Genomic DNA, 22762 nt, shown 5'->3' with positions numbered 1-22762 from the left:
CCCCTCTCCAGACATGTGAGCTCAGTTTGTGCACTGATTTCTGCTTTCTCTGCTCTGTATTTATCAGTGAAGCAGGAGCTGGAAGCCTTATATTGCTCTAAAGTGAGGAATGGATGTAATGAGATGAGAAGCCCTCCAGAAACCCATTTAGGAACAAATTTTATTCTGTGCTCCTACCTCAGAATTAATTTTCATTGTTTCCTCGGTGTGGTAGAGTAGAAGCTTCTGGCCAGAAGAGGTGAGATTAACATACACCTGCAGGCAGGGGTACTGAGAGATTTTCCAGCACTCTGGACCGCAGTTAAATGAGCAGTTAAAGGTTTCTGTGATGGATGCATTGAGAAGCGAGCACTGAGTCTCTTCTGTCCAGACACTAAGCAGGAAAAAAAGGAGACATTAGAGCATGGCAAGAATAGGCAAATAAGCACTAAAGCCATCTCAGGATTCCCATCAGAAATATACTGGGGGCTTCTTGCAGGAGAGGCTACGTGTTGCAGCAAAGCCTGGGCTGTCTCATGTCACACATCACAGACAGTGTTTGATTCTGTAGTACCCCAAGTTTAGCCTTGGGGCACAAAATTAGCCTATTCAGTTATGTCTGTGTATAAATGGAAAGTGAACTGGAACTTTGACTCTGGAGAAGGTGTATTTGAAAGGGTGTCAGCAGAGAGAGTAGAAAACTGAGCAGCCTGTGCTGGGGAGAGCACAGCACACACGGTGCTGCATGACAAGACACCTGAGCTAAGACTTGAGGGTCAACTCAAAGTCCAGGTCAATTTAAAGTGAAGGTTGAGAGGACAATTTTGAATTAGCAGAGTCTGGATTCTCATATACATGGAGACACAGGAACTCTCAAGGGGTACCTCATGCAGCTCTACCTATGGGAAAGCTTTTCCTAGTGGCAGCTTGCTCGGTTTTCTCTGAGTTAAATCAGTGGTTGTAACTTTTCTGGAGGATTTCTTCTCATCTCCCATTCACCAGAGGCTAAAATTGGAATGATGGAGCCTGGATGTGCACTAGCAATATTCACTGGCATGTATTTAAAAATCTACAGCTGTGTTTTCCTTGGGGAAAGGGCACACTGAGGGCTCTGCAAAAAGCCCTTTGTGGGCTGGGGGAAGGTTTCACCCAGGGCTCTCCTTTAATCATTCTCAGCCCCTCAGCTCACCCCCAAGGTGGCTGTCTTGCCCTGCCACGAAGGGGATGAGGGTCTGCTTGCCCCTTAAAAAAACTATGAGAGGCTTTACATAGTAAGTGATATCAAAGATTTCTGACTAATTCTATTGCTTTTTTACTTAAGCAGTAATTCTGCTTGTATATTCCATTTTACATTTATATTAAATTATGCTATCTTTTCTTGGGGGAAATTGAATGAAAGGATTTTTTTCACCCTCCCAGGCAGTATTTGGTGGAGGGATGTTGCTGTAAAGGAGAATAATCCCTGAGGAGATCTGTCTGTGTGGAAAAAAGTGACAGCAAAAGCTCCTGGGTTGTCTTCTCCTCACTTTCACCTTTCTGGCTGCTGTTTTATTCATGCGGGGGGTTAATAAAGTAAGACCTACCTACCACAGACTTGTGAAGATGGAATAGTTGATACTTTGGAGGTGTTTTGATATCATCTGGCAATTTTTTTTTCACATATCATATAATATAAATCAGCTCTTTCCACGTGAGCAATTTTGACCTTAGCAGCCTCTGCAATTGACCCTGATATTTCTGAAATATCTGGGAGAGCAATTTGGAATAGCAAATGCTCTTGGATACTTAACAGGTCTTGATCTCAGTTTTCAAAATCTAAATTTTGCCTTGATTTAAAAAGGGACAAATAACTTTAGCACATAAATAGATGCTTGTGAATCAGTACAGCTCATCCTCATCTGTATTCCTTATCACTGCAGGGTCCAGAGGGAATACTCTCATGCAGGTGCACCAGTATAAATGAGGCTGCTCACACCAGTTAACTGTAGGCACTTCTTGTATGTGCCTAAGGAAGGAGCCTGTGGTGTTTGACCCAAAATGTTCCAGGTTTGTGCCCCTGCCTTAGCGTGGTTTGGGGCATGGCAGACTAATATTTTGGTCCCCAGTTACACATTTTTCATTCTCTTAACTCCACCAATCAGGACAGGGAAAAACCCATCACTGACAGTCTTACTGCAGTCTGTGCTGGATTTTAAATAGGGCTGATGCTTGAAAACTGATTACAAATGTTGTTAATGAATCACAGGCCAAACTCTCTGCTCGGTGGCAGAGAAGGAAGCCAGAGACAGCCTCAGAAAAATTAAGTGCAGTGCAGGAGTGATGGAAGATGGTCTTTTGCTTTCAGCAAATTACTGTCTTTCATGAGGATTTCACTTGTTAAAATGAAAGTAATAACTGACGTGGAAAACTACATTCTACAAAGAGCTTGCTTTCTTTCCCAAATTAATTCTCCATCTTTCATTTGGAAGTGTACTGTTTCTCAAGGCTGCAAAATATTTTTTGCTCTTTTGTCCTGAGCCTGGGCTTTGCAGCGACAGCCCCTGAGAAGCTTATATGGTTCAGCAGACTGCTGATATGGATATTATACTGGTGTTAAACTGTGCCAAGTCTAAAGCCTGTGGATCGAGATTTTGTCAAACAGGGAGCTAATTCTTTCCTCACTTTATGCCAGTATTACCCCAATTGCTTTCACTGTGGCTGTGCCAAATTTATACTGGGGCAGGGAAGTGCAGAGTTAGGCCTATGCTGGTGAAATGAACAATTATCAAACTTTAATAAAAAGAGCCAAAAGAATAAGCCATGTGAAGTCAGCTGGAGCAGGGGATGTGAGACCAGGGACAGAAATGGAAATACCTTTGCATGTAGGAGCGTAGCAGCGTGATTCCCAGCAGGAAGTACATCATGATAGAGCACACCATCATGGCCAGCCCCAGGAGTATGGCCCGGTCTTCTCCAGCTTTGAGGGCTGTGACTGTTTTCCTTTTGTCCAGTAGGTCGTGATCCCTGATTTTTTGGTAAATATTTCTGAGGTTGAAAATAATACATTCGTATATGAAGTTCATGTTTAATCATCAATGCAGCCTCTACAAGGTGGGCACTTCCACCTCCATACCCATCTCATGGGAGAGAAAGGCTTAAAGGTCCTCTGGTGTCCTTTTCCAACAGATTCACTCTGACCTGGTGGAAACTTATTCATCTCCAAAATAAATTACAGCAATTTCTGAAAAGGTGAAAACCCCTTACAGCAAATATAAATATTAGACACTTGTGCCAGCTCAGTAAATGCTTCTTTGGTTCAGCCTCTTTGGCTCAGTAGAATTATCCCAGAGGTGCATTTGACCTGCCAGTGCCATCTCAGGCCACCAGAAAATATCCAGGTGTATGAGGTGTCTTTTTTCCAGCTGAATAGGGTAACAAGTCTTATGTTACCACATGTAGGAAATAGCCTGAAGAAAGTCATCATTAATATTATCTGAAAGGACCATGATCTCTTTTGGTTAACTACAGGATATTGGTTCGGGCAATTTTCCACTCTGAGTGTGACTCAAAGCTCATGAAACACTATGGGGATTTTGCAATTGATTTCTGTGGGTTTTTCTGATTGAGAGCTTATTTACTGTATTCATAAAACAGCTTTTTGGAAGGCCAGTTACTCACTACAGTGAAAGCCCTGACAGAGAATTATCCACCAGAGCTATTTGTTCTGGGATTAAAAAAAAAAAAAAAAAAAGAAAAAAAAAAAGAAAAAGAAGATACAACAAACCATTCCCCCTTCAGCAGAGAGTCCTTTGCATTTTCTAACCATAAGTCCTTCTTTCATCTCCAAGCCTTTGATGATTCAATGGGTCATGAGGACACAATGGTGGAGAAGGAAATATTTGAGTACATTTCAAACACACTCAAACTTTGTGGGTTTAAAATGTACTTACAGACCTGAGGCTGGTCAAAATCTCCTGTGTTTTCTGTTATGGTTCTTTTGAATCATCCAGGCAGCACCCGAAGCATGTGAACCGCGCACCTCTGAGCCCTGGCACCACCATAACATGGACACAGTAGTACACGTGGGAGAAGTTCCTCTTCTACTGTCTGCAAAATGGCAGGTGAGCAACATCAACGTCACTTTGGGCTCTAGCAAACCCACCACTCGTTTCAGCTGAAGCCACCAAGTTTCACTCACCCGTGGGGGGAAAAAAAAATCACTGAGTCAGGTCAACCAGAGAACTTACATTGGCTATTAAGGATAAAGAAATAGAGATAAGACAGATGTAAAATCATACATAAACACAGTAGAAGCAACAGCAAAAAAATGTGTTTAATCATATACTCCCTGAGACAGGAATTGAATTTCTATTTAGATGATGAGTCATAGCCAGGAAAAGCACATATGGTGTGGGCTTTTATAGCAAAATCTTGCTTAGACAGTACTGCAGTCAATAGTCTCCTGTACCTAACAACCCTTGAGGTTTTTCTATCTAACTGTAGTTTACATCTTTAGGTGTCCATGGTTCCTCTTCAAAACCATCCTTTAAGGCTTGTCAGTGTTTTCCTGTTTGGAAATGAAATGGTAATTCTGCCTGTCAAGGTTTCCTCTGCTGTTTGGGAAAAAAAATATATTGTAAACTGGCAGATGCAATTGCCTCCAAAGAAGTAACATACAGTAATAATCTAATGTTACTTTTCTATTATTATTTATCACACTGTATTTAGCTGCTGCCATGAGGATTTGCATAGCTCCCAAATGCAAGCAGACAGGAAGGCAGAGATTGTCATGCAGTTCCAGAACATTAAATGATCACACAGCATAATTTATGTCAACGTGTAGGCATAAAACAGGCCCAGTGCAATCACTCACTAATGTCATTGGACATAAAAGTGATACAAATGGACAATTTGAAAACAAATAACTAATTGAGATTGGTTACAAGTGCTTCCCATGTGGCCTTTAGCCAAGGAACACACCATCAGAGGAAAAAAAGGATGGACTGAAGGGTGTGTAGTGAAAATGAGCTACCTGGCAAAGGTGACTGGTGACCACCTGCCAGGTGCATCCTCCAAGCTCACCTACTATAGGAAATAAAACTAAATAAAGCTTTGCCTCAGAGGTCAGGCATGGAGCACTGCTTCCAATGCTCTTTTGTAAATATTTGTTATTCAAAGCCCCCAACAACAGCAAAGTGATAGCCTGATACACCTCACTGAGGGCTTTTTTCCCTGCATTCCTGCCAGGAGTCAGCCTGGTGACCCTGCTGGGGTGGGTGGTGGTGTGGCACATGCCAACCCATGACAACAGTCCTGCCACAGCCCAGGAGACAGCGCTGAGCAGCCCTCCCTCCTCCTCCTCATGCTTGTGCCTGCCCTGGGGAGGTGCCAACTCTCTTTGTGTGATACTGGGAGCGTCTGCTGCTACAAAACTTCACATTTTTGCCCCTGAGAGCCCTGGTTTGGGGAACACAATATGTGTTGCCCAGTATTTGGGCGCAAGCAGAGCAGTCTCAGCACCTCCCTCACCAGGGCAGCAGCAGTGCCCTGCACACGAGTGTTCAGCTGGGTTGGGGTGGGTGGGTTCGTGTACCTGTGAACTTTTGGCACAGCTCAGGGGCCTCCCTCTGCTCGGTCAGCTGGAATAATGCCCTGCTTAGCTGGCTGATTTTGGATCCCAGAGCTGCACAGCCACAGCCAGCTGCCTCCTGGGCTGTGTTTAAGTACAGGTCACTGCATCCCAGGCACTGCTCACCAAGTGACTCCATCTAATCCTTGTGATTCCCTGGGATAACTCCCCATATGACATCCAGGGGGGCTGTTGGTTTTTAAAGAGGCCCGAGCTGTCAGAACACGGGGTCTCCCTGACCTCTGCAAAGGCATTTAATAGGAAGCCCCCAAGAACAAAAGGTCTTGGTGCCCTTGATAATTTCCAAACTGAAGTTCTCCCCTGTTAAATTTCCCTGTCCTTTCTGCCAAGCTGCTCAGAGGGGAAAGACTGGCTGCTCTCCCCAGGCTCAGATGCCAGAGAGGAGATCTCAGCCATGACTGTGCCTGCTGGGGACAAGCAGAGATTTCCCTCTCCATGTCCCTACACAGCAGCAGTGCGGGGATCCCTCTGCAGTGTGGTCAGCAGATCCTTCTGTACCTCCTGCTCCAGAATGAGCAGTACTAAGAGCTCTGTGAAGAGTGCAAAGTGTCCTCACAGGAAAGCTAGAATAACCAGGCACCTGCAATTACTTTATTTATTTCAAATGAGCACAAATTACCTACCTTCAAAGCCCTCCCCTTGCAAAGGGACCATGGTGTGACACTGAGGGAGACATTGCCTCCTCTGGCACCACACAGTCGTGGGGCTTGTCAGACAGGGATGCCTGCCTGAATAATTCAGAATGACTTTGAATTCACATTCCCTTCTCTGATATCACAGTTGTTATGCAGATGTCACTCAAATTACCTCATGGTGAGGTGCTTACTGATATCAGAAATCCTTGAATGCAGTGGTCAGAAACTACTCCTGTGTCTTATCTGCAGAATTCTCTGTGTTCAGGGATTTTTCTGCTCGGAAGTCACCTTCTTTATATTTTTCTTTACAGGTATATTAGACTGCACCAGTTTTTGCTAGTAGACCTATGGCAACAGGAAATCTTGATGGAGCCCTCAGAATAGATATTAACAGATTTGTTCATTCAATTCCTTCCCTCTTCCTCACCAAGCTGGACAAAACTGAACCAAACCAAACCAAACCAAACCAAACCAAACCAGTGCTTTGTTTTCCCAATGGTTGCATTGGTGTGGAGAACCTCTTTAACAGCTGAGAAAGAATGAGGGCTTGACTAGTTTTCCAAAGCATAAAATGTGGCAGCTGGGGGAATCATTGATGGCTAAAACAGCAATGAAATACAGATATTCTGGTGCTGATCCTGCAAAAAGAGATGCCTGAGAGATACCTTCCACCCAAGAGGAGTTGATTCCTTTAGAGCAAGTGGCTCATTGCAGCACAGTTAATATTACTGTGCAACCCCTCAAAAGTCTGTGGTTGTAGCATATGTTGTGTGACAAGTTTGCTGATCCATATGACAATCTTCCTGCCTGAAGTTTAAAGCACAAAATTCTTGGGAAAGGGTCATTTCAGGTGAGTAATTTCTCTGAAAAGCACCACCTGTTTGATATAATGATGGCACTGGTGACCTTACATGTGTTAAAATCACTGCCAGACACTGGGGGATGAGTTTCTCCCACTAACAGCACTTGCTCTGTGTTCACACCTCTCCTCTGCAGTCCTCAGGCTGCCATCAGCACTCTCTTACTTCCATCTTCTTTTCCTCCCTTTCCCTCCTGCATTCTATTAATCACTCACAAGGTACAAAGAAGTCCTTCTGTACAGCTCTACAGAACCTCTTGGGAAACAAACCCACTCAAAGGCTTGTCAAGATACCTGAATTTACCATGGCTGGTGTGTAGGCATGGACATACTGCTCCCTATTCCCTGTTTCTGTAGGCAGGCAGGCATGAGCTCTGCCTGGATTTGTACTGACCAGACTCTGGTGAGCCCTCAGCCCAAGTTAATAAGCCTAGCTTCAAGGCATGGTGAGAGTCAAAGGCTGTGCTAATCAGGAGCTTCCAGCCAGCCCAAAGTGTGGGCAGATATCTCCTCCAAGTGTGTAACCCTGGACCATGACAGTGTTCTAATGCAGAAGGACATTAGCCTGGGGAAAATTCAATTAAAGAAAAGACTAGCAGAAGTACAGGAGGCATTTAGACAACCAGCTCCAATGAAAGTTCATGCTGCAAAAGTTCATGCTGTCTTCAAAATATCTGTTTGGGATCAGGTAACCCAAAGAGCTGAACACCTATGCAACCTTTGCAGAAACATTCAGCGAATCGGCCAATTCTCCAAAGAATCTCAGGGTCCTGTGGGCAGCTCTGCTGCCTGAATTCAGGAGTGCATATTCCCAAGCAGATGCCAACAGTAATGTCTCATTAGAATTACTGAAGAGCGTGCTTTGCTAATTGGCACTGTAGATACATTGATATTTGGTTTTGTTTCACTGGAGTGTGATTTTTCATGATTACATTTAATAGTTGCTGCGAGAGGAACTGAAGGAGAGGTGGAAAAGGGCAAAGGAAAGAAAAGAAAGGCAAATGTGTCCTTGTTGTGACAAGAAAAGCTGTCCAGCAAATCTTACTACAAAGGAGAGGGATTTTGGAAGGATGAGTCTGAGCATTACTGACAATTATTTCATCATTGATATTTAACTTTTTTTATTCCCAACTGAGCACTGCCTTTGTCTGTGGACTTCAAACCTCTCCTTCCCTTTCCTTCTCTTTGGCTCATTTCCCTGCTCCCCTGGGAGATCCAGTAACTCATTTATTCCTCTGTCTCCTTCAGCCTGTTCCCTCCAGCAACACCACTCAAGTGGGCTGGTGAGCCACCAGCTCACTTTCAAGCAGCTAAACAACCCCCAGCTACTGTGCAATGTATTGCACACAGGCTCACCCTCACACACGCACTTGTATAGCCAGAAAACATCTCTGGCAGCTGGATGCATCATTCAGGTGTGCAACAGCTGTGTGGGACAGCGATCTGCCTGGGGGACAGTGTGGTTGAAGGCTGGAAGCAGGACACCTGCAAAAAGCATGAAAGCTTCACAGGGGTTGGGGCTGCACACCTGTGGCTGGGGATTGGTGTGCTTTTAAACCTGAATCAGAGATGGTCACGGTGTGCTGCTGATGTCTGAGAACAAGGAAGACTTTGGCCATGGCTCTAGCATTGCCCCTCGGCCCTGCTTTGGCTTGGCACAGTAACCCTGCCACTCCTGGGCTGCTCCTGTGCCTGGTGGAGCAGCAGCCGGGGCTGTGGGGCACAGGGAGGACAGCCTTTGCATCCCTCCTGCTTCTCCAGTGCCACCATGGGCCACACTCACAAATATTCAAACCCATAAGAGACAATCAGCACAGGTTCCTTTACCTTTTCTCATCATGTCTGTAAGATGTAGATCCCCGGCCACTGGTCCAAATAAACATTTTAGAGGGTTGCCCAGTGTTGGCTCTGCTCGCTGCAGTGGGACGATGGAAGGACCTGGGGGAAGAGGGATAATTTTTGTCACTGCCCATCCAACATGGCAGAGCACATAATATCCAGTGTGCCAGACCCCCTGTGGCCATGCCCTGTGTGCTCTGAGGATGGACATTTGTTAATTTGAGGTGAGATGTAAAATAATGGGAATGAGAGACCAGTGTTTTGGAATGGAGAATAAACCCCATTAACCCCACTGGCAAAAGGTGAGGCTGGCTAATCAGGCTTAGCTCTGCTCCACGCTGCAAAGGATTCATACCATGGGCAAGAAATCACCAGTAGTTCAAGAAAAGGTAATAGCTGTGTCCAATATTCTTATGGCAGTATTTTTCAGGGAGAAAATGGCTATTGTTTAAGCATGTCCACATTCATTTTGGTTGTTCTGCAGCTCTCTGCAAGGTGAGGCTCTCAGGGAAGGTGTCTGAATGGGGCACAAGTAGGAGATGTAAATGCAGCATTTTGTGGAAATGTAACTGATATGACAAAGATATCTTTTCCCATGGAGAAATTACTATCCTGAGGTCAGTTAGATCCCTGCCTGAGGACTTCCTTGTTTCACTTCAGGGTGTGGGATCTGCTGCCTTCTCTCAGGGTCTCAGGCCATACTGGACCTGCTAGTGGGGCTATGGCTCCCCTTGTAGCCCCTCTTAATGTCTTCTGGTTTTTGTGAGGCTCAGTTAAAAATCTTGGTCTCTCAGAATTGGGCCATTCCTATGAAGGCTGCATTTTGTGTTCTTTCACAGCACAATGTTTTGTGTTTTTAATGCATTCAGGTACAAGCTTAAGGGAAAAAAAAAATCCAGATACCAAATACTTCATTGTGAAGTTTTCATACACTGGGGGCCATTCTTTAGTTCACAGAAAAATAAACCTGATGGCTGATGCTGTCAGCAAAGAGGGCACATGATCTGAGAAACTCTCTAATGTCACTGTCTCCATAATCATGCAAAGGGCTAATTTCAATATTTACATAGTGGTGAACCAGGAGAATACTCAAATACTGTAGAGGTGGCTGCAGGGGAAGACTGACATGGAAAGGAGCCAAAATCCATCTGTGTGCAGACAGGCTGATGGGTGCCGAGGGACTGGGCTTTCCACCTGGAGTCAGCCCAGGGCCCCCACCACAGGGGCCAAGACACAGCCCCAGGCCAAATTCACACCCTGGTCGGGCAGCTGGCTGGGCAAACTGGCCAAACTGGTGCTCCTGTCACCTCCTCCCTGCTGGGATCCTGCTGCCTTGCTCAGATGCTGGCTCAGGACTGGGACTTGCAGACAAGGACCTTGCTTAAAATAAGAGGTGGCAATATTTGATGAAGCTTTTGGCTGCATTGGTGAACAGCAAATTGAACAAGAAGGTGGTCCAGAAGAAGGGAGAAGGAAGGAGGGGAATCTTCCCCAGCCCTTTCCCTGATTCTGTGGTGATCAGTTCAGTCTGAATGCCAAGAGCAATTCTGTTCTTTCCATACAACCACTGTAGTTAAGTATTGGGGAATCAACAACAAGATGAGGCACTACCTTTCTGAAATAACTATTGTTTAGAAGGTGAAGTAGCATCTGCTGGGATCAAATTAATATAGCCAACAACTAAGTGTTTTGATAGTGATATTGGTCAGAAATTTCACTTGTAAGACCCTGAGCCAAATCCTCACACTGCTGGATAAGATTTTACCCACAGACAGCACCACAGTGACCACTCAGCTGGGGTTTCTGCTCCAAGCTATGCAGGAGGGGTCAGACCAACTAGCCAAGGGCCACATTGCATGCTACACTGAGCCTGTCCCAGGCCGAGTCCCTTAATGATGGAAAATAAAATTATGTTTTATTTAAATTATGCCATTGCACTCTTTAGGATGTCACACACTACAGGAAAGCCTGGCTGGTTGTGCTGCCACAGCCTGAGTGGTCCCAGAGCCATCAGGAGATGGTGGTGAATGCTATTAGAGAGCCTTTTCTTAATTAAGCAAAACTTGGGCACACATTAGAGGTCATCAGCAGCTTCTGCCACCTGTCTGAGCCTACAGGGACAATTGGGCAGGACTCCCTGGACAGGGAACCAGATTTATAAGCAGCCCAGAGCAAATTGCTGGGCTGGGAGCTGGGTGAGGGGGCCTGTCCCACTGAGGGGAAGCCAGAGAAGGAAAAGGGATGCTTCTCCTCCCAGTGAAGTCGGAGTGATTTCAGACTCCCTTATAGTGCCAGTGCCCTGGAGCAGTCCATATGTGACAGCTTTAATGCTGCCTGCTTCGTTAGTTGAGCAATCCAAGCTAAATACCACTATTTAACACACAATTGCACAGCTAATTTTGTGTAAAATTGTAACACTGATGACATCATAACACTAATCCAGAGGTCGAATAAGTGACTGAAGTCCATGGTTCCCTTAGGCAGGGGTTAGACATTAGGTAAAAACTTTTTGTGCACCAGCAACAATATAAATCCCCAGGACCCTTCTTTGAAGGTCTTTGGAGGATTCATAACCTCCAAAGCTGCAACCTTCACGAGCATGCTCTGCCCCACCAGGTCAGTTAAACTTCCATGCCTTTCTCCCATGCTGGGGAGGTCTCTAGGCAGGACTGTGAACTGTGTTTCTTCACTGCCCCCTCTCTCTTTTCTGGGGAAACAAATAACACTATTTTTTCTTGGCTTTTTTCCCCCATGGCTTCTCAGAGTCAGCTGCTGGCAACTTATTTTTATCATGCAACAAGTAATCAGCCAGTGCAACTCATTTCTGCAGGATGTCAGCCTTGCATTCAGATTGGATTGTGTTATTGCTTGAGCAGACAGAGCACCTAAAGTCACGAAAATACCTGTTAAAAACAGTGGAGAAGAGATGCTTCAAGCTGCTTTTTAGACTGCCAGGACTCTGTGGGGGATATTCCTACAGGGCAGGTTATCCACAAACTGCTGTAGTTGATGTGACTTTTGCTAGTCAGGGTGGGACTCTGGGCTTCCTGCCTGACCTTGCCTGAGCACCTCGGTCTCCTTCACTGTTACACAATGTGGCATCAATGCACTTATCTCTTGACACGGTTGCCACAGTGGCAGGCAAGGAGGCCAAGCTTTGGTTTTTACAAAACACACCTCATTCTTCATATCTGGGTCTATCCTGAGGAAATGCTCAAGGTTAAGGGCAGAAATGCAGAGTAAAGAATGCACAGTCTGGTACAAATACATGAGTCTGTGATGCTGTCCCACTCCTCCCATCTTCTCTTGTTCTCATCCTCTTCTTGAGCATTACCTGCTGATGGATTTCATGGAACTCACTAGAAAACCTGACAAGATGTCCACTTTTTCAGCCATTGCAAAGTGGAGACTTGAGACAGCTCTTAGAAAATTAGAACTATTCTGCCCTGTCCTAAGGAGAATCAACATGTCCACACAACAGCAACCACCCAGTTGAGGATTTCAGTGTGAAGAAAACACAACAGGATAGCATTTGCTTCAAATTGCTCAAAAAAAGAGATGTAATTCTGAGGGTAAATCACAAAATCCCTTAGCTGGTACCTTGGGGACTATATTACATAGCCTGTATTACTCTGTTGTCTTCACATTCACCCTGGGTTGGATGCTCTCCTTCCTCTGTCTTCAGTTTGTGTCATGACTGGTATGAAAAGTCCCTTACCTCTAGGTCACCACAGCTGTGAACAGCCAAAGAGAGATGTTGCAAACCATGTTTTTAGATGGAAAGCTGGGTTTAATACGTGTGTTTGCTTGTAATTGCCTCTGTCTATATTTATGTTAATCACAGGGTTTCTGAGACCTTGGAGAACCATTTACAGCACTAAACTAATGAGCTTTTCTCCCCTTATGACATTTCATTTCCTGGGCAGTGTGGCCACTGTAAAAAGAGGAGCACTTGCATTAATTTTGCCCCATAAAAGACACCCTGATTCATCAAAAGGCAACCAAAGCTGAACATTCACCTAAAGATTCAGTCACTGACCACCTCAGCTCTGTCTGAATACACCCACACCCCCCACTGTCCATGCTGACAAGTGCTGCATGCTTTATCCCAGCATTTCCCAGCCAGAAGATTCATTCAAACCCCGAGGGAGTTCTCTGGAAACCCCAAAGTTTTCCTGCTAGCCCACATGTTAACCTCTCCCCTTGCCACCCACAGCAGCCAGTGCCAGTTCTTGGACAGACAGGTCAGTGGCTGTTGAGTGATGGGAAATATTTGGTCTCATGCCTGGGTAGACCCTTTTTTTGAGTGTTCCCACCCCCCATCACCCATGAGAAAAGGAAGAGACTGAAACCAGGCATCCAAGACAACCTGCAAGAAGACAGTCGTTCACTTTGAGGTGAATTTACTGAATACCAACAATTAGACTTTGTGTCCCAATAGGTCTTACTCATGCCTCTGTCTGGGGATAGAATGTTCTATTATGGATTTGATGAGCCAGAAAACAGGGAAAAGTGGTGTGTGATGAAGGATGGGAGAATAAATAAAAGAGCCCGTTGAATTTTTAATGTAAAGTGCAGCCTAACTGGAGGGTAGTCTGGCTTTCAGGTGCCTTAGAGCATGGAAGAGTTTCCTAGGCAGTGGTGGAAGTAACTACTGAATTAAGATGCTCCTGTCTGATTCAGGAGATGAGCCAGGACAATTTTCAATCCCGGTATTAAAAGAATAAAAGAACTGGACCAAGGACCCTTGTTTGCATCCGAAACACGACAGAAAACACACACCAAGAACGCAATTAAGCTAACTCACAAAAGAAATGCATCTGCATTAGCAGAAGACAGTCACCACTTAGGGAACATTCATTGCTCTGGCAGCAGCAGCTCTGAATGGAGGAGCAGCAAAAGCAACACCAAAGGGTGAATTTGTGCCTCGTGACAGAACTTTGCTGCTCCACAGCTGATGGACAGGGGCAGGACAGAGTGACACAAATTGCTGCTCTTGTTGCAGCATCTCAGGAGCCCCAGCTGTGCTAACAGACTAATCCAACCAGCAGGTGACCTTCAGCTTGGGGTTCCTCAGTATGGCAAGGGGAAAATGGACCATGGGCAGCTGGTGCTAATGTACTGACAAGAGTATGGGAAGGCTGATGGTTAATGATGCTTCATTAATGATTCACGTCTCTTTCTGACCCTGCTCCAAAATGTCCTCAGAGCTCAGAGCTGAGCTCTCCATCTAGATTTTGAGTTGAATGAGGGAGACATCCTGGACACAGAGTGGTCTTGCTGGATTCCCGTGTCACAGGTATGTCTAGGACATTCCATGTCCAAAGGAGGAGAATGGGGCTGCCAGGGACAGCTGAAGCCATCACATGGAGGTGCAGATTAGCTGTGTGTGGAACACAGTGACATTTGGGTATGTTTTCTAAGGCAGTATTTCTTTATACCTAAAGTCACCCCTTGATAGTTGTTAATTGTCTCTTTCCAGGATATACAGGAGAAAAAGAAGCATTCAAGAGGGCTGAGTTTTCTGTATCTCCGTGCTACATAACAATGTGTCTACACTTCAAAATTAAATATTCCAATGTAAGCTCTGAATCTTCCAGGTTTCCATCTCATGAAGTTCTTCTCTCCAGTGCTGACTATCTTTATTTTGAAAAAGTTTTCTAGCCTTGCCATTTAATTATGCCCCTCATCCCTAGGCTTCCACTTTCCCAACAGCTACCTTCCTAGTCCACCCAGCATGTCTGTAGACTCTGTAGCCTTTATTCTTCGTGATCTTTTCACCTTTAACTTCCTTCTCCAATTTTCTTTCCTTGTTTTCCAAGTGCCTCTTCCTCTACATTACTATCCCAGTGACAACTTGTTTCACTCACCTTGGCCACACTGTGTTAGTCTCAATTATTCTGATTTAGCTGATTGAAGCAGCGAATTTGAAGAAATTCCTGTGTCCCCAGCTCAGCTACAAAGGAGGGAGCTACTGTCTGTCACTGCAATCAAGAGACTCACAACTTCTCCTCTTTGGTGACTTTTTGGTTGCCTTGGAGCAGCCTGGCATTATGGCCTCAGTTTCCTTGTCTGTACAAGAGAAGTGCTGGTGCCACCACAGTACCTGGCACTTTCAGACCATCCCCAGGTGCAGAGCATGAAGTGAAGAGCCAGCCCTTGTTACCATCCTCATGTTTTGGTGCTGGTGAGTTTGCAGTCCAAGCACGAGGCAATGCCTCTCTTGGCACGTTGCAGTCATGAGGATCAACGTTTGTGAGGAACAGCTGAACATAATTGTCCACTTTGCCTGTCAGGATTCTGCAAACATTTTTAGCTTTCTGTGCTGAATTTGAATTTACGTAGCAAGTGACACATTGGACAAGCACTATATTCATCATCTCAGCTGCTCCCTGGCTTCAGAGAAGGGCACAATCTGCCTGTAAAATGGGGTTGGCTCTGGGAGGGGGTGTAGCAGTGGCAAGTGCAGGGTCACCTCCCTGCAATTTGCTTCTATGCAAGCAAAGAGAGCCAAGAGAGTTTCATAGTGAGATCTGCTCTGCCAAAGACCAGGCAGGATTACACTGATGGAGAAGCATCCTGGGGGCAAGGAGGAAGGCAGTGAAAGTGCTGCACCACCTCACTTGATGCTCTCCTTTGAATCTTAACACAGCCCTCTGCAATTGCAGAGGGATAGATCACCTTGGGTGCTGCACTGCACTACAAGAGCTGGGCCAGGCTGGCTGGACAAGAGCATGTGGGTGGCACTGAAGAGGCTCTGTGGCTCATGGCTATGCCTTGATAAACCCAGTGGGAAATGGAGATGGGGTGAGAGAAAGGAGATGGAGTGGAGGCACACTGCTCCATGCTGAGGTCAGTCTCTTTGATGGACATCAGAAGACAATGACCTTCTCCCCAGCTGAGTTTTTGTGGGTACCTACTTCACCAGACCTTAAAGGATGCTGTTCTGGATACTAATAAAACTATTTTTAAGAGTAATGTGTTGCACAGTGGGAGCTGAATGCCTCTGACTATGCTGAAGTGAGCTGGCTTCAGACTTGACTCCTATGTCTTTTCGCCTCTGCCATTTGAGGGACCTGGGATTTACACCCCAAAGTGTGAAGCAACAGAGTATTGGCAGTGCTGTTTTAGAGGTGATGAACAGAGGCACAGAGGCTGCTGAGACCTGGCCAAAGGCTCCCAGGAAGTCTGTGGTGGTTGTAGTTGAAAAAACAGCCTAAAAAATGGTGGACAACCACCTTCCACCCAGCGAGGAGGGAGGAGAGCCAAGACACGTACAGATGCCTGTGTCAGAGAGCAAAGGCAGAGCCTTGCTTTGTGGTTGTGCCAAGTCCCATCCATGGGGACACCCCTTCCAGCTTTGTGCAACTGTGCCTCAGCTTTACACCCCTCCACAGAAGCTGATCTGAGAAGGACATGGCTTTTCAATGTCCCTGAAGAGAGTTTCACTTCAGCTCTAAAATACCAATGGTGTGTTTGAGGGTAGCAGCTCAGGGAGAGGAAGGGTGATGTGCTGCTGGGGACACAGAGGACACCAGCAGCTTTTAGGGAAACCACGAAGGAGAAGCATATTGCGTGAGTGATGTGGCTGGGGAGGGGGGTGAGGGCAGAGAAATATAAACAGATGCAAAGCAGCACCCAGAGGTAAAGCACGAACAGGCAGGGCAGATAGGGCAGGAGTGGCTTTTCTGTCACCTAATTCCTTGAGCAGGTCAATCATCCTTTATCTCCTTTGAGTCAGTCCCTGTGCCATGGAGAGCAGCAGCGGAACAAAGCAAAGGCAGAAGAGAGCTCAAACTACTGCCCAGTGGGAAGTGAATACTCTGGCACTATTTATTTTTGAGACTGCATTTGGATTAGCTGTAAAGAGCTATGTGGATAAGCAAGCAGGCAATTACAGCTGGGACGTGCTGCTCATGAATGGAAACAGCTCCAATCTGCTCAGGACATATTGAAATTCTAATTCAGTTAGATTCCTTTAGTTACAGCGCTCATCACAGACACTAAAAGAGATAGGATTAGAAAATAAATACAACTATTCTGCTGCCTTTGGTCTGTCTTCTGTGCTCCCCTTTCCCTCCTCCCCTCCCCGGTTTTAGCTGTTGTTTGACTTTATTTTCTGTGGTAAAATACAGCAGTCTGCTCTCAGTCTTCTTGTTAATTTTTATGAGCATCTAGCAGAGCACAGCTGGCTGGATCCATGTGCTGCTGAGGGATGGACAGTGAGCACCAGCACAAAGCACTGCTGCAGCTTCTCATGTCTCATCTGACTAAAGACCACTGCCCAGAGACACCTGCCAAGGCACAGGTGTGACACAGAGACTCAGAGCAGAGCAAGGACACGATTTGCAAAAGCTCTCCCCTGGCATCAGCCCTGGTCCAGACAAGAGCTCCTGCCTGCACTGCTCACCCAGTAAGCAGGTTGGCTCTCTGCTTTGGGTATTGGTGTGAAGCTCCTTCACCACTGCAGACAGCCACTTTTGCACTGTGTTTGTGCAGGCAAGTTCCTAAAAGATCTGGTTCAAAAAAGTGACCAGGGAAGAGGACTGGGAGTGCTGGATCAGCCCCGCCAGTGTGACCTGGAAATTCAAGGAAGTTACTTAGCTGTGTGCTGCTGGTTTAATTTCTCTGTCTGTCAGTGAAAAATGTTGTATTAAATCTGCTGAAATATGCAAGGAACAGATAATTGAGATCTAAATGTCAGAGACTGCTGGGTTGGAAGAACAGGAGGAGCTTGAGTGTGTATCTCCATCTGACTGGCAGTTGTGTTCCATCACACGTGGTCTCTTGGACATGCTGGGGGACCTCTGAAGGCAGGGGAATGTCTGCAGGTAGGTTGTGAACAGTCCTGACACATCATCTTGGAAACCTGGTTGTGGCAGACCCTGGGTAGAAAGTGCTTGTCTCCCATGAAACTAAGGAAAGGGCTTGATGGAGAAAGACAGCTGGAATATCCAATATGACTGACACTGAGTCATGGAGCTGTGAAACAAGCAACTCTCTGGTAAAAACAAACACCCAGCTTGGCTCTCATGAGCATCTTTCCTCTTTGTCTTATTACAAAAGGGTAAAATTGACATCATAAGCACTCTGCAGTGGCTCGTCATCCTTTCAGAACACAAACTTCACCATCTGTAGCCCTCTTAGTTGAATATGATAAATTGCTCAGATTCACAAAACAAAATTTTGTGCCCAAGTGCTGTAGAAAAGCTCCAGACATATTTTTTTTTTCCTGCACACATTTCACATCATTTTAACAGAATTTTAGATTTTTATGTCCTTATTTTTTAAAATGTAATTCTGTAGGTGCAGCTGCCTATTGGCTCTTGAGTCTAAGTCATGGCTACAACTCTGTGGACCTTTGAACTCACACACGTGTCCTCTGGAGATCCCTGTTGCTTTGCCTGATTGCTTTTTGCTGAATAGGAGCTGTTGTTTTAACAATGAGCTCAATATTAAGATAGTAATTGAATGGGAGTTCTCTCCATTGGGTAGTTCTACCATTCATAGCAAAATAGAACAGCTCTTGGGAACAATGTGTAAATCATATTTCTAATGACCTCTAAACACAGCTAATGCTTACCAGTTGGGGACCTCTGCTCATATATGACCAGATATCTTCTGTCATAGTCTCTGGAGTCATGGTAAGGATGTCCAAGCCACATATTAGGGACAGAAGCCAACTGGCTGATTGGAAGAACAATGCAAACCCCTAATTCCTCCTGGGCAGCTATGTGCCCCAGAGAAACCTTTCCAGTGCAAGAAGAAGGAAGCCTTTCCAGTGGAGACATTCATGGTTAGGACAAAGTCAAATCCAGCCTGGTGGGCAAGGCGAGGGAGAAAGTTAGAAACTAAGTGGGTCACATGAAGGCAGAGTGTTAGAAAGACAGGGATCACAACCTAAAAGAGAGTAGTGATGCACAAAAGAGAGCAGCAGCAGCAGCATACTGCAGCAAGGTAGAAATGAAATGCACAAGGCAGTTGGTACAGGGTGGATGGGAAATCTGGTGAGGTGAGGAGTTGATTGACTGCTGAGATGAGGCTGATGACTGGGCTTAGCCCAGTGCTGCACCAGCCACGAGGTCAAAAATCAGGGTAAACTCTAAAGCACCTGCTCTGCAGATGAGTTCAGTGCCTGGTAGGCTGGATGATGCAGATGCAGATTCAGCCTCTTTAGAAAACAACAGCTCAGGATTTATGAATCTCTACAGATGTGTCCTTGTAGTATAGTTTTTAGCATAAAACCAGTTTTTCTTTAGGGTCAGGAAAAAAGATAGTGAGAAAGAACAAAAGCAAAGTCTCTCTAAGACAGAAGAGTGTGCATATGCCTTCAATGCAGTTTTGAACCAAAAATGAGAACAAAATCTCTGCTGCTCTCTGAGGGCAGTGGAGCATGCTGAACAGTGAAAGGGCCATGTCCATGAAACCAAAACTCCATGTATTTTTGGTCTTATAACTGATCTGGAAATGAAAGCAATGGTAGGAGCAGTCACAGATGCTTCCATTCCTCATATGACAATAATCTATATTAATTACTGCAAGCATCCAGCTTCAAACAATGTCGTTGCAGTGCTATTACTGATAAAAAGTATTGAGTTTCCAAGGAGGTGAATATCTTTTTCTCTCCCTAATCATGATTACTCGGCTTAGTACTTGGGCCAAGCTTCTATTTAACCAAGATAAATGCATATTTCCAAAACAAGCAAGTTAACACTATGCATCACATTATTACTCTCCTCACAGATTTCTTGCCTCGTGTGCTATTTTACTCAGCTGCTAAATACAAATAACAATAAGAACAAGGAGGAACTATGCAGGATCCTATATGTATTAAATGTAAAATAATAAATAAATCTAGTTTTGACCATTAATTTGTCCTATTCTGTGACAGCATTTTCCCTTGATCAGTGTAATATAACAACATTATTTTGTCCTATAATTTCTCTTCTGTGAAACATGGGCATCCACACCACATTTTTGCAGATACCGCCAGCCTATCTGACTAATATTGTGTTGCTTCCTGCTTGGAATTCTTATTTCTTAAGTTGATGTGCCAGCACTGTAGGTTAGCATTCAGAAGAGCAGATGGGGAATTAGAGACAAAACTTCTGTCAGTGATAACGGGACTTCCATGCTTCATTTCCCCCAGGGCACAGTGAATATTTTCCTTTTCAACAGTGCTGGGCAAAACTGCCTTAAGGAATTGGTGGCAGCAAAGCTGTGAGCTGGCAACACACTGAAATTGTCAGAATGCAGGGATAGATTTCGGGTTGCTGGGCTATTTGTGGGAAGTTATTTTGTAATAGCTCCAGGGAAGATATCCATCTCAGTACTGGAGTTCCAGTGCAAGATACCCAGAGAGAATTGACTTTCTGGGAGACTCAGAGGTCTGGCACTGAACAACTTCTTCTCCACAAGTGGGTTCACCTGACAACATTTCTGGCTGTGCTGACCAGGGCAGGCTGCAGATCCATGAAAGGTCCTAATTCAGGTCTCCAAACTCTCCATATCCCACTATTTCAGCACCATCCTGATCCCCACAGCTGCTGGGAGCACCTCAAGGCTGTGCATGGGCAGATCAGTGAGGGGCGGGGGGTTCTTCCTGCCCACCTCCTACAGCTTTACTCAGGGGCAGTGTCCAGGACAGGCCACATGTCCTTGTGTGTGGATGTGTGAGGTCCACACATGCTGTACCTTCACTCAGGGGAAAAGCTCCCCTGTTTCTCCAGCAGCTCTGTGCACCATCCCCTTTCCCAGGCTCCAGGGAAGCTCATTTGCCTGTTGGGACCAGCAGCACCCAGAGTACAAAGAACCTCCCAAACTGGGACATGGTTCATGTGCTGCAGCCTCAAAGCTCCTCACCACCAAGGAGTCACAGCCAGAGGAACACCCCACCTCTGTCCTGGGGACACTCCCAAGCTGGAGAGCCCTGTGGCACCTCCCTGGGATCAATGACTCCCACACACTGATGGCTTTGCCATGGGCTGTGCTGTGGATGCTGGCCACTGGCCACCCAGCAGTCACTGAATGACAGGAACCATCAGGATCAGGGCAGAAATCGCTGTCCTAACACACCAAATGTCACAGGGAGTGGCTTCATCAGCTCTGTCAGTGCCCATAGCTTCACTGCCACTGAAGACACACAGGAGACCTGCCCAGAGAGCAGGAGCTTGCCCCTGTCCTCCAGTGCCACACAGATGGGATTTGTTCAAATAATTGCCACAGATCCTGCACCATCCCAGCTTCCCTGATTTTTGTCTCTAAGGTGTCCATCATTTGGCCAGCCTCCACCCACCTTCTTCCAAACAGCAAAAGGCTTTTACTAATCATTTGATACTGCCATTAATGAAAGAAAGAAATACATGCTGAAAATCAGAACCTATGTGTTATGTCTGTATTCTCTGCTCTTTAGGACAGTTTAACAATTACATGTTAATTTTCACCCAAATTGATGCTTCTATGGACGTTCTTCCTGCCTCCATCTGTTTTAAGAACCTCTGAGCCCCAGTAATCATGTGAATTACATTTGAATCAAAATGCAGAAATGCTGTGTGGTCACATTGACCTTGAGATCCTGAAGACCATTTCCATTACAAAGGTGCTTTACAGCAGAGCTTGTGACTGAGGAGGCTGCAAAGGGAAGTATAACCAAAAATGGTTTTCATATGGAGATATTCTTAGTATATTACCTTGCTCCTAAAAGCTGGTGATTGAATTCTTCAAATGGTTTGGATGATTTAAGCAGACATACCTGTAGGATAACTTGTGAAGGTGTCAGCTAATGCCCTGCTCGTGCCTTGAGCTGTCCCTGTTGTAAAGTGTGTGCCTTTCTCTCTAATGCAGTGTAGTAAGTAAATAACAGCTGGTAGTCTTCCTCCAAATGCATTCAGAGGGCTTTTATCCCTTATTGATTTCATAGTAGTAATTCAATAAGGGTAAATATTATCAGGAACTGCATTTTTATTGCATTTTAACTTTCACCCATACTAGCTCCTCTTCCTTACACTAGAGCTGCTTTTTAAAAATTCTTCTTTTTAAGCTGCTGTACAAGCTTAATGAAGTCCATCATTTCAGTGCTCTTTGATATGTACTCAGAGGAGACTGGGTACTTGATTTTCTTCTTATTTACACCTGTAAGGTCAACAGTTGAATGCAGAAGCAAGCAAGGGGCCAGAGCAATGCCACAGAGCCTGTCAGCACCACAACAAAGGCTTTTCTTCAGTTTGCAGTGGTCCTTTGGGAAATCCTAACAGCTGCACTAATGTTGGATGTAATTGAAGAAATACGCTCCTTAAACAGGCAGGCAGTTCAGTATTTAAACATAATGCCTGTTGAAGGAATGCTTGAAAGCTGATTTTTGACCTTCATGTAAGGCAAAAAAGAGATTTTTTTTTTTTCAGTATCTGTACAGATTTTAAAAATGATGTGGAACATTTTGTCCAATGGTAGCTTTTTATAAATTTCTTCATAGTGTTTGTATTTATTTTTACATTTTGCCACAATGGAAATTCAATCAAAGTCAAGGATTTTATCACCTTTCCACTCGACTGCCTGAGTCAGATGCTTAAAATGTAACACCAGCAGCCCTGTGAGTAGTCGATTAAAAAAAAAATCAACCTTTTGCACTATAGCTCAGAGAAGTGCCTTTTTTTTTTTTTTTTTTTTTTTTTTTTTTTTTTTTTTTTTTTCTGTAGCCTGGTGGAGTAATTTGCTATCAAAACACATTTTCACCCAAAGTGGTCTGCTATTGGCACACTACAGGGGCTGGAAAATGTTGCTGTTGGAGTGTCTCAGTCACCAGAGTGCTCCCCAGTCAGACCA

General features: G+C 45.1%; 1 protein-coding gene across 5 annotated transcripts in view; it reads right to left on the bottom strand.

Moving 5' to 3' along the window:
- LOC128812452 (calcium-activated potassium channel subunit beta-2) overlaps positions 1-22762 on the bottom strand; it is a 139016-nt gene that overhangs the window by 8260 nt on the left and 107994 nt on the right. For 3 of the 5 annotated variants that reach the window (XM_053986872.1, XM_053986873.1, XM_053986871.1), the window contains exons 2-4: positions 8930-9040; positions 2833-3003; positions 178-373 (exon numbers count right to left, since the gene is read on the bottom strand). In XM_053986872.1, coding sequence (XP_053842847.1) covers positions 178-373; positions 2833-3003; positions 8930-9040 — 478 coding nt within the window. Of the gene's footprint in view, positions 1-177; positions 374-2832; positions 3004-8929; positions 9041-20635; positions 20701-22762 lie in introns of those variants that run through there. The other 2 variants (XM_053986874.1, XM_053986875.1) reach the window with 2 other exon arrangements.

Source organism: Vidua macroura, chromosome 10 (assembly GCF_024509145.1).
Source record: "Vidua macroura isolate BioBank_ID:100142 chromosome 10, ASM2450914v1, whole genome shotgun sequence".
Taxonomy (NCBI): domain Eukaryota; kingdom Metazoa; phylum Chordata; class Aves; order Passeriformes; family Viduidae; genus Vidua; species Vidua macroura.
This window is presented reverse-complemented; position numbering and strand designations above follow the sequence as displayed.